Source organism: Pan troglodytes, chromosome X (genome assembly GCF_028858775.2).
Source record: "Pan troglodytes isolate AG18354 chromosome X, NHGRI_mPanTro3-v2.0_pri, whole genome shotgun sequence".
Classification (NCBI taxonomy): domain Eukaryota; kingdom Metazoa; phylum Chordata; class Mammalia; order Primates; family Hominidae; genus Pan; species Pan troglodytes.
The window spans coordinates 97,925,319-97,937,385 of NC_072421.2; the positions used below are offsets into that span (position 1 = coordinate 97,925,319).

The 12,067-nt window shown below is 37.9% G+C and overlaps 1 protein-coding gene across 4 annotated transcripts in view; it reads right to left on the reverse strand.

The window, feature by feature from the left end:
* Positions 1-12,067, reverse strand: part of PCDH19 (protocadherin 19) — a 117,991-nt gene that overhangs the window by 42,455 nt on the left and 63,469 nt on the right. For 2 of the 4 annotated variants that reach the window (XM_016943841.2, XM_016943837.3), the window contains one exon: positions 7,540-7,709. In XM_016943841.2, the coding sequence (XP_016799330.2) occupies positions 7,540-7,709 (170 nt within the window). Of the gene's footprint in view, positions 1-7,539; positions 7,713-12,067 lie in introns of all 4 variants that reach the window. The other 2 variants (XM_016943840.2, XM_016943839.2) reach the window with 1 other exon arrangement.

A 12,067-nucleotide genomic window follows, 5' to 3' on the forward strand; every position in this document is an offset into this window, starting at 1 on the left:
CACACACACACTACATATACAGAGAGTAAGAAAGCAAGCATAAATATATATATGGAAAGAAACAATGTATTGTATATTTCAAGATAGCTAAAAAAGAGGATCTTAAAAGCTATTACCACAAAGAAATGATAAATGTTTGAGGTTAGATATACTGTTTTGCAATTCATGTGGTTATGTCTTCCCCAGTTTTGCTCATATAGAGACTTTTACAAATGTCTTCATACTCTTGCAAATATAACTAGTGAAATGTTTAATTACTTGAATCCAGGAATGTGGGACTAGTGTACATTTCCAGGGCATGATTCCCACAAACCCCAATCTCATATCAGGATTACATATTTAAGTAAGAATAATGGGATATCCACATCATCAAAAATGGTTATGCAAAGAAGCAAGGAGGAGCCAGACCCTGGCCACCACTACTCAGCTCAGAGATAACCCAGATAGGAAGAAATTCAAGCCCCATGATACCCCTAATCATGCAACAAATCCATGAGCCTCTGGCACCTCTGACCACTCTACTTGTCAATCACTCTTTTTAGAGACTCTCTACAGGAACCGCATAACATATATATAACCAACGTGTGTGTGTGTGTGTGTGTGTGTGTGTATAGTGTGTGTGTGCATGTGTTTTCCCGATATACATATAGATATACACATATATATATACATATACATATATATGTCTGTGTATATATATATATATGTTGGGAAACACAATATGCTATAACACAATATGTTAAATAGATATGCTATAACACAATAGCGTATCTATTTAAAATTAGACAAACAGTTGATATTATTCTTAATGTCCTGCATGACGAAACCAATGGTGAACTGTCCTAAAACAATTATTTGACCAAAGGGCCCATGCCAAAAGAATACCAGCAAAGAAATTCTAACAACAGGGAGGTTTCCATTAGTGAAGAACAACTTTTTATTTTAGTGATTATTTTTCCAATAAAATGTAAATGTTGCCTTGGAAAAAATCCAATTATGTGGTACAGCAGATAATTGGTTTTGAACTAAAAAAAAGAAAAAGCTCCACCTGTCACCTCTCTTCCTACCTGCCCAAAAACTGCTGAGACTGAGAGAAAGGATAAAGTTTCTGGGCATCAGAAAAAAAGGGGTACTAGGCATTGAGTGCTACTGACTGCCTCTAAACCAGCAAGGTAATTGGACATGTCAGAGATTAAACTTAGCATCCTACAATGACATTAACCAAAGATGAGTAGGAAATTCAACCTCACAACAGGTGGATTTAAAAAAAAAAATGTTTACCAATGTGATACTGTCCAAATTAGAACATCAAAGGAGGAATATTTCATGATATTCCCATTGAAAATAAGATCTTGATTGTAACAGTCTTTTCATATTGCTTCTCTTGCTTTACTGGCACAATATTCACAAGGTTTTCAATGGCCCCAAAATCTATTCTTATAATTTTTTAAAATAGAATTATTCATTTCATCATTGAGCTGGCCTTGGTCACCTCAGTAAACCCCAGATTAACAAAAGTAAAAAGATAACAACTTTTACAGTCAATAACAGCAGTAGTTGACACATTCAATTCCCAGAGCCAGGCATATAGTGGGCACTCAAAAATATTACTGAGTAATGAGTGATATATATCTGTTCATGGTTTATTCCTGCCTAGTATACCAGAGGCAGGATGAAAGCAGCTGGAAATCACATATATAGAAACGCTGTATACACATTCCTGGGTTCAAGTAATTAAATTTCACTAGGTATATTTGCAAGAGGATGAAGACATTTTTTAAAGTCTCTATATGAGCAAAACTGGGAAAGAAATAACCACATGAATTGCAAAACAGTGTATCTAGCCTCAAAGATGCTAATTCAGGTCCAGGGGGATCTAATCAACCGCTTTGTTCATGTAAAGATAAAACTTTTTGACAGCAAATGCTATTCTGATAAAATGGAATTTTCAATTACTCTATGAACATCTGGCCCATGCTACCATATCTGGAGCCCAGCAGCACACTGTTTTGCAATGACACAAAATAGTCTCCATTGAGAACTCCCTATTTTGCCAAGAGACTAATTGAAATGAGTGTTTCAAAATTCAGTGAGGAGAGAGGTGAGTCGGGGGACAGATAAGAAGATAAAAGAAGGGATGTTCAGTCATGGAATCATAATTTCTTTAAATGGCTAGAGGAAACAAAATTACATATTGTTGGTAGAGTGTTGAAAGTGTAAACATCTTAATATACCTGTGGTTGACGCTAGAATAAGCATAGTACGCAGCCTACAGAACATTTTCATGGCAAATTTGTTAACAGCAGTTGCATTAGGCACAGATCAAGTTCTTCAAATCCATGTTATACACAGCAAACATGTTAAATGCTATTCAGGTGATGAAACTGGTAAATAAACAAGTCTACTAAAACAGAAGAATCTATACTTCCAGAAATAAAGCGATCATTATATTGCATTTGGACACATTTGGATATGAAAAGCAGCTAAATCTTACAAAAAAATTCTGTAAGTTGCTTCCATTTGGTATCAGTTAGGATGGAGGGAAACCAATTCAGTGTTGTAGCGAACTCCAAATTGGGTGCATATTAGAGCAATTAGAGTCATCTTTTCATCTGATGAATTTATAATCAATAATTAAAATCATAAGGAAAGAGGGACTGAATGTAATTTGAAACAAAATAGCTGAGCTTGGGACTAGTGTACACTTCTAGCGCATGATCCCTATAAACCCCAATCTCATATCAGGATTACATATTTAAGTAAGAATAATGGGATATCCACATCATCAAAAATTGTTATGCAAAGAAGCAAGAAGGAGCCAGACCCCAGCCCCCACTACTAAGCTCAGAGATAACCCAGATAGGAAGAAATTCAAGCCCCATGATACCCCTAATCATGCAACAACCCCATGAGCCTCTGGCACCTCTCACTACTCTACTTGTCAATCACTCTTTTTAGAGAGTCTCTGCAGGAACCGCATAAAGGCAAAATTCTTATCCCCACCAGAGGGTGGTAATTTTACCAGGTAACTCAGACTCCCTCAAGCCAAGTAATTCCCTCAGGGACAGAAGGCATCAGTTAAAAAGTTTGAGTGTTGACTCCCAAGCTCAGCACCAAATTGCCTCAAGAACCAAATCAAGTGGTAAAACCTGCCAATGACAACACTTACTTGGTCTCAAGCCACTCAGAGCTATTAAGAGACAGCATTCCAAATTGCCATTCTACAATACACCAGTAGAAAGCACAGGATAAAGAATTCTCTATCATCTTCTTTTCTGGGAAGCCATAACAAGAGCGAATACTAAGGACAAACTGAAACGTATTAATTCATGGGCACTGGATAACAAATGAATTTGTAATTCAGTCAGCTGGCAACCAGGAAATTCAGCTTAGCCAGTTCATCAACCAACTGACCTGGTCTTAGGCATGTCAAGAGAAATACCAAGATTGACAGTAATCCAGAAAGCAGAGATTCCTCTGTCATTCTCTCTCATTTCCACCCTCACTGAGCTCACGAATGTGTCTGGTTGGACAATCAAACACAATCCTTCTGGTGTCTATACATAGTAGGGTGACTATAGCTTATAACAATGCATTGTATATTTCAAGATAGCTAAAAAAGAGGATCTTAAAAGCTATTACTGCAAAGAAATGATAAATGTTTGAGGTTGCTGGATATACTAACCACCCCGATTTAATTATTATATAACATATACATGTATTGAAGCATCACAATGTACCCCACAAACATGTAAAATTATGATGTGTTAATTATAAACAAAATAAAAAATAAATTTAGACATTTTTAAAAATTGAAAAGGAAACACATAATCCAAACTTCCTAGTGACTAAATACCTGACTTTTGCCCTTTGAGTTCAAAAGTCTTCTAGGCCAGGCGCGGTGGCTCACGCCTGTAATCCCAGCACTTTGGGAGGCCAAGGCAGGTGGATCACTTTAGGTCAGGAGTTCGAGACCAGCCTGCCCAACATGGTGAAACCCCGTCTCTACTAAAAATACAAAAATTAGCCAGGAGTGGTAGTGCGCATCTGTAGTCCCAGCTACTTGGGAAGCTGAGGCAGGAGAATCGCTTGAACCCAGGAGGCAGAAGTTGCAGTGAGTAGAGATCACTCCAGCCTGGGTGACAGAGTGAGACTCTGTCTCAAAAAAAAAAAAAAAAAGAAGTCTTCTAGATATTCTCCTTCCTTTATTGAGTATAATATTCTCCTTCCTTCATTAAATATAGTGATTCTGGGTTCCCACCTCTAGGAATGTTCTCAGAGAAGGGTTACTGAAAATTAAGGAATTTGGGCCCTTACTCAGAGTCACAAAGCACCCTTGTCATTCACACCGATCATTCTTCTGCTACAATAAAATCTTAAGGACAAATCCCATAGAAATTTTGGCAGTGTGGAAAAGCACAGGGCCCAGGTGTCTCTTAAAAAGAGGAGCAAATATAGTTTATACCTTTACCCCAAACACAGGCAACACAATATCAGCTCCTTGAACAACCCATTCCTGCTCAAAGGAAAAACTAACAGATGCACAAAATTATCTTTATTTTGAAAATTCTGAGATTCCCCTTCAATCATGTGTCCACATACGTGCAAGGAAATATGCAGTACTAATATCCAAATTAGAAAAGTCACAGAGAGAACTACAGACATGGAATACAAGGTGAGCCAAACTCCCCAAAACAAAGGTGTAAGGTATGCTCTTGTTGGATACATTTGGCCCAACTTTGGAGTGGTTCTGGCAGGACTAAAAGAAATACCAGGATCAGAGTTAGCCTGACAAATTCACTACATTCTTCATTCTGCTCCAGTGACACCTACCCAAACCTCAAGAACAGTTGCTCTGGAACTCCAAGAATTTCAGAACACTTGGGTTTAAGATTCCCATCACACTGTCAATGAACCAAGGGGATTGGGGACTGGTTTTTTTCTCCTCAAGGAATTCTTGAGATTTTCAGTACAGGTCTCAGTCCAGTGCAGATTCTATTTTCCCTTCTCACCTTTCTAAATTGGTAATCCTTTGAAGCAACAATACCATGTTACCCTGGGACAATCTAACTAAAATGGCTATAAGATCAGGCATGCATGGTGGATCACCCAGTGACTGCCTTTCAACCACTGTACCTTAAGATAAAATGTGATATACTTATTATGCAAATGCAGACTTGAGATATTAAAATGCTATGAAATGTTAATTGTTGGAATTGTTGCTCTTTTTTGAGGTTGCAGTCATCAGTCCAAGTGAACTGGTGATGGAATCTGTGGCAAGCCTGAAGTTGCTATGGGACCCACAAGTATTATTACAGAAAGCTTCAGAAGTAGTGGGATATCACAAGGGAGAGACTGAGGTGTAAACAAGGCCCAAATTCTTTTTGTACCTAAACTTTAGGCAATCACACAAGTTGAAAAGAACTCACTCAAGGGTTGGCTCAAGGTTTAACCACTGCCGGAATAATAGAAAAAATGAAGATACACACATGCAAATCAAATAGTAAGAAACAAAATGTGAAAGTGTTGCCAAAATGGCCCAGCAGAAAGTGTGTATGTGTGTGTATGCATGTGTGTGTGTAAAATCATCATCTTATATGTAGGGGAATCTTGGAGTATTGCCACACATTTCCTTTAGAATATTCTCATTATTGATTATGCCAAGGACACAGATGTAAAGTGAGGTATACAAGGCAAACTGGGTTATGTGGTCACTCTACCTATATGGAGACTGGTGGTCTCTACCTTCAACCCAAATGACTAAGCTGAAATAAAATTTAGGTATGCATTCACAAAAAAGAATACTCGTCTTATTATCCAATCTACACAGTACACATATATATATATACACACACACATATATATGTAATACATCCAATTTGTAAGAAACACTCTCTCAGAAAAAACTAGCTGCAGTTCCCTGATACTGTTTTCCTAGAGAAATGTGACAAAAAAATAAAACAGATGTTGTTCTAGCCAGGCATAAAGTGAGAATCAATTATGACTATTTCCTTTCCTGGAGTCATTTCATTTTAGAGAGCATCTAACTAAAACCCTTTCTTGATATAAATGAAAAAGCATTTCTTTGAAACACACAACTAGTAAATGATATATATCAGTTTGCATCCTGTGACATACTGCTAATCCTCTGAGTATTAAATTGTCTCTGTTTCAGTTATATAACTGTTTAATTTTTTTCATCTTTAGTCATAGTAAGGTTTCCCAGAAAGTGTATTATCTCTGCAGATGTCACCACTCACCAATTAGGGAAGACAGCAGTGCACAATTCATAGTGACCTCTCTATATAATAGACTTTGACACTTGGGTCTGCTGGGGAGGGGATGGATTAAGACAATTTAATAGAATCTACAGTGACTAATTTTTTTCCATGAAAAACATTTTGTTTTGTGGATAGTACATTTTTTCCTTTGGACTTATTTCCAAAAACCAAAACAAAAGCATTTAATGATGTTTACAGTGAAATGAAACAGCTGAAGACCAGCACATAATCACCATATTTTGTTTTCTCATTTTTAAGTCTTTTAGCAGTAGGGCTTCCAGCTGAGCTTGAGTCTAGCTTTTCTCAAGACATAGCCAAGCATTCTGAAGCTTCACTGAGCCTAACCACCAAGTTGAATTCATATTTCTTAATTGAAAAAGACAGGCTGTTTGCATAGCATGTTTGCATCAGTAAAATATTGAAAATGACATTTGTGCCCAAGTCCATCTAAACATTCTGCCTTAGCTGAACTCTGCTAATGTTTTTATACCCTGGCTTCTGCCTAGCAAAGTTTTAAATAGTGCCTCTCGATAAAGCATGTGTGGCTGAGTTCCGAGTTCACAGAAATAGACTCTTCTTCATACATGAGGATGCCACTCCTGACATGTGCTTTGAGGTGTCTTTCACATTAACGGAATATTTTACATTGACTCAGCCACGTTCTCTTACCCTGGTCTCCCCTATGACTAATGGCATGGTTTTGTGTGGAAGCTAGAGGGAGGGATTTGGCATAGCAGCCCCATAGACAAAATGGGAAGTTTGGTATTTTCTATCCTCAGTAAATAGTACACAATCTGTAGTGAGAGAACAGAGTCTCACTCTGGGTAAAGCTAACCAGTCTGATAGGGAAATAAAACCCACTCCTTTGGTCTCATTAGTGCTGTGTTCTATGCAATTCGATTGATCAGCTGAATTCATGTACTAAAGCAAAAAGAGGCATTTATTCCTGGAGAGAAGGCATCTGTTCATCTCCTATGAGCTCAGTGCAGTTTTATTGAAGAAAATGTATGCAATATGCACATGTAGTCAGCTTCTAAAGTGCCTGAACTTTATACAGACCTAGGGGATCCACTTAGGGAGGGCAAAGAAGAATCTGGCTAGGTGTCAGGACATCTCAAAAACCTGTAGATGCTGCTGAGGTGTGAGCTCTGTAGACACCTTGATAATACACTCATTAAGCAAAGTAGTATAGTGTGCCTACAAACATTTTGGGTTCTTTGGAGTCGATTGCTGCAACTTACATCCAACCAGTCCTTACCATGATCAGGCATCTGAGATCCCATGGAGGTCACACTGGTGTTCAGCACATCGTTGACAGCAGTATCACAATACAGGCTCCGCTGGACATCATGCTCACTGTCAGTTTGGTCACTCTCCTCATGTCCACTATCCTTCAGGCTGTTGCCCTCTAAGTCCTTGAAGGTGGAGCTGCTGGGTTGAAGACAGAATGATAATTTACGACCGTGACAGATCTGATTTTAAAAATCTTTCTGAGCCAGGATGATGTCGGCTCTGTAATGAGGCAAACAGTGGCTAGACTGTCCAATAGGGTAGGAATAAGGGGAAGAGAAATTTGTGCTTAAAGATAATAAAACTTAACATTGCACAGAGGTTCCCACTATTGGATGCTGATACAGCTAATATTTTCGTTCACTTATCTTCAATGCATCACTACAGACAAGGTGGAAGAAGCTACAATACTAAAATTGCCTCTAAAGAATGTCATCATTTCAGAAGACTTTTTTCTCTTCTTATAAAATCAAAGTAAAATAATAATAGCTAGTGTTTACTGAGCAATTACTATTCGTGAGGCACTGTTTTAAGTGTTTGACATTAATTAACTGTTGAAATCATCACAACTCTGTAAGAGAAAGGTGCTACTAATATTCTCATTTGCAGGTGAAAAAAAACAGAGGTACATGGAAGTGAGATAACTCGCCCAAGGTCACACAGCTGGTAAAAAATATAGCAGACCTAAGACTGAAAACAGGTAGTCTAGCTCCAGAGCCTGCCTAGAAATTTAACCACTATGTACACTGATTCTTAAAAGATGTCTACTAACCAACTGTAAAAAGCAAAGGTAGCAGAAATTGAAGTAGTGCAACTAAAATAGGAAGGATTATCAGGATCAGAGAACCCAGGTCAGTTTTATCTGAGAAAAATAGATGAACATATTCAAAGAAAAAGAGGAGAGTCAGTAGCTGAGCGTGGAAGGTGTGATGTTTAATTTTGTGAGTCAACTTGACTGCACCATGGAATGCCCAGATAGCTGGTTAAACATTATTTCTGGGTGTGTCTATGAAGGTGTTTCCAGAAGAAATTAGCATTTGAACTGGCAGACTCAGTAAAACAGACAAGTCTCCCCAATGTGGGTGGGCATCATCCAATCCATTGAAGGACTGAATAAAACAAAAATTAAGAAAGAAGTTGAGTTTGTTCTCTGCCTTACTGCTTGAACTGGGACATTAATCATCTCCCGCCTTCAGTGCTCCTGGTTCTCAAGACTTCAAACCTAGACTTGAATCTACACTATTGGCTCTCTGGTTCTCAGGCCTTCAAACTACACTTCCATCTTCCCTGGTTCTCCACCTTGCAGATGGCAGATTGTGAGATTCCTCAGCTCCCATAATCACATAAGCCCATACCTTACAATAAAACTCTTTCTACATATTTATAGATTTAGATATGCCTATTGGTTCTGTTTCTCTGCAGAACCCTGACTAATATAGAAGGCAAGACAAAAGTGAGAACCAGAGAGTGAGCACTAATACAACTCTGAGTATAGTTATACTAAGAACATGAAAACTTTCAGCTCAAGTGTTGATAGGTAAAATGATGCTTGCATTTATTAAATCAATCTACCATACAATGCACCATGCATGCAATCCAAGAACTTCACACCATTTCTCATGAAATGGAGAATAATGCATAAGGTACAGCTATAGGGCACCCACCTACTATTTCTAATACTTTGTATGTCCTGACAGAATCCCCAGCTGTGCTACACCATGAACCATAAATTATGCATCTGAAATACCTAGTAGATGGTGAATCCATTCCCTAGTCGGTGAGGAAGCAGCAAAGGCACACTCAAGAAAATGTGTTGTTGCCTCAACAAGGAAGAATGGCATGTTTGTGAATTAACACAAACCCTAATAGACCTATGCCTCTGAGAAAAGAGCCCTGTGGAAATGACACCGCAAACTCACTTGATCTGCTCAACCTTGGACATTCACAGGCCTGGCTCTCTGAGACTGATAAGAAGATTCAGCACATATAATGAAGAGCTATGCCATGGACACAATGGATACATTGTCACCCTCCACACTTAGTCAAGAAGAATCACAGCAGATTTTTAACATATGACCAACCTAGATGTAGAATGCTTGCTGACCTGAATATAAAAAGGAAAGACCAGGAGGGCAGTAACTGGAAAGCCATAATTATAAGAAAATGAAGAGCAGGAGAGAGTGAAGCATTGACCTGTTAGCTAATTATTTTCAGAAAGAATAACTGAGCATCAACTGCACTAAAATTAAAATTACTCAATAGGCCAGCTCACTCAGCTCCTTCAATTTATGTCACACAGCTAACTCAGCCTTATGGACCCACCAGGATGCCGTTCTTTAAAAAACAAACAAACAAATTATCTTACAGTTATTTTATGGTCATGATGGCCAATTGGAAACACATGATTTAAAGTGTTTCACCATTTCTAGCTTTATGGCACATATTACGGAGTTTTCTGTAAATACTATTATAATCCCACAGTTTAAATAGATGTAAAGTTTGTTTTTTAGAAATTATTCTCTGTTACGTGAGGTGAGTGCCTGCCTACAAGCACCCCTGTACCTCTGGAGAAAGGAAATGACCTGCCTGGATGATATTCAGGTCCATTTTTATAACAAATACTTAACTTTCCAACCTGTATATTTTCTGGTATCTGAAAATTTCCTTAATCCACAACACAAAGTTGTCACTTTAAGCCAGAGAATTCAACTCTGAATTCAGCAGCTGTTGAAACTTGCTTGAAACATATGATGGTGAGGGATCTAGTATGGGGGCAATGTAATTAACCAGCCCTTGGAGCAGGGCTTCCCAACCTTGGCAATATTGACATTTGGGGCTACAAAATCCTTTGTTGTGGCCGTCCTGTGCATTATAAGGTGTTTAGCAACATCCCTGCCCTTTATCTACTGGATGCCAGTAGTGACCCCCACTTAAAGGAAAAAAACCAAAAGTGTCTCCAAAGAGACATTACCAAATCACCCCACAGTTGAGAACAACTGCTCTAGGTTCTTTATTTCTATAGCAGACTGTAGTAAAGAGCACTGAACTTGGAGTCATTAGGACAAGTAATAATCTATAATCTGCCATTTCATCTGTGTGACCCTGGACCTGATATCTAATGTCTTTGAATCTCAGTTTCTTTATCTGTAAAATGTGTTTGCTAAAACCCCCTTCACAAGGCCATTTAGAAGACTCAAAGAGACTCTGTACATGAAGTACCAGATACACATAGATGCTCCATAAATGGTTATTGTTTAATACCATCAGTATTCTGTGTAGTAATGTTTTCACTGAGTTACAATTAAATATTATGTCCATAGTTTTTATAGGATTGGTATAGAAAATTTATATTTAAAGAACACTTCTATATCTTCTGTAAACAATAGTCACACACTATTATGTGTGTGTGTGTTAATTTCTTCTAACATTAAAGAACAGAAAATAATAGTTCTCCTGTCAAATGGCCATCCTTCCTTTAATGAATAATTAAAACTATATCACTTGGTGTACTTACTGCTTTGTCTTCACTTCTCAAAAACTTCAACATAAATGTAATGTTTAATTGCAGTCAGTTACCTCCCTGGATGCCAGGGATGTCTACCTTACTTCTCCTAATTGGTTTTGGATCTGCATTTTAAAAAATTGATCATCTTTTTCATAGGCATCTGAATGTTACAAACAACCTCAGAGATTTTGCTTTTTAAATAGAAATTATGGAAATAATAAAACAGTGAAGGATTAGCCACTAGGATGTAAGGGACTGGTAGTGTAAGCACGAGAAGTTGTGTATTCTCAGAACAAAAAGCAAGGTATAACAACTCCCCCAAACCTTGGAATAGTTAACTCATTTAAAGATTAGTTTGCCCATCTGACAAACTAAGCACCACTTACACTGATCTTGTAAGAGCATTTAGTGGTTTAATGAATGGATTTGTGTAAGGCAGTTTAAGACCCAGTGAGCAAGATGCCACATATTGTAAAATAGCCTGGTAAATGGCTACTCACCCAAAACAAATAACAATTTATGCCAGGCATAAAAATGCTGATTTCACTTGCTTTATTACCTGCATACCTCTTGGGAGATGAAGGACTTGTAAAACAACTTTTGTGGGACAATAAATTAGGGGTTCCTGTTTCCAATGGAAACAGGCATTCCAATGTAAATGCCCATGTTTCTATTACTGCTCTGGTGGCCAACAAAAAGACAGATATGTTTGAAAACACCTAGAACAGGGTTCTGCACAGAAGAGTTACTCAGCAGATGCATGACGAATGAACATCACACAAATTCTGACCCATATTTACCATCTGAAATATTAGAACTCTTTTCCAAAAGACATAAGACTCAGAATGGAAACAGGTTATATCTTACTAGTAGGTGATACTACATACTCAGGGAATGATATCTGAGGCTAAGAATGAGCAAGGAGTGAGAATGAAGATTATTATAACTGTATTTAAGTAATACAAGGAAAATCCTAGAGTGGTTTCTGGGC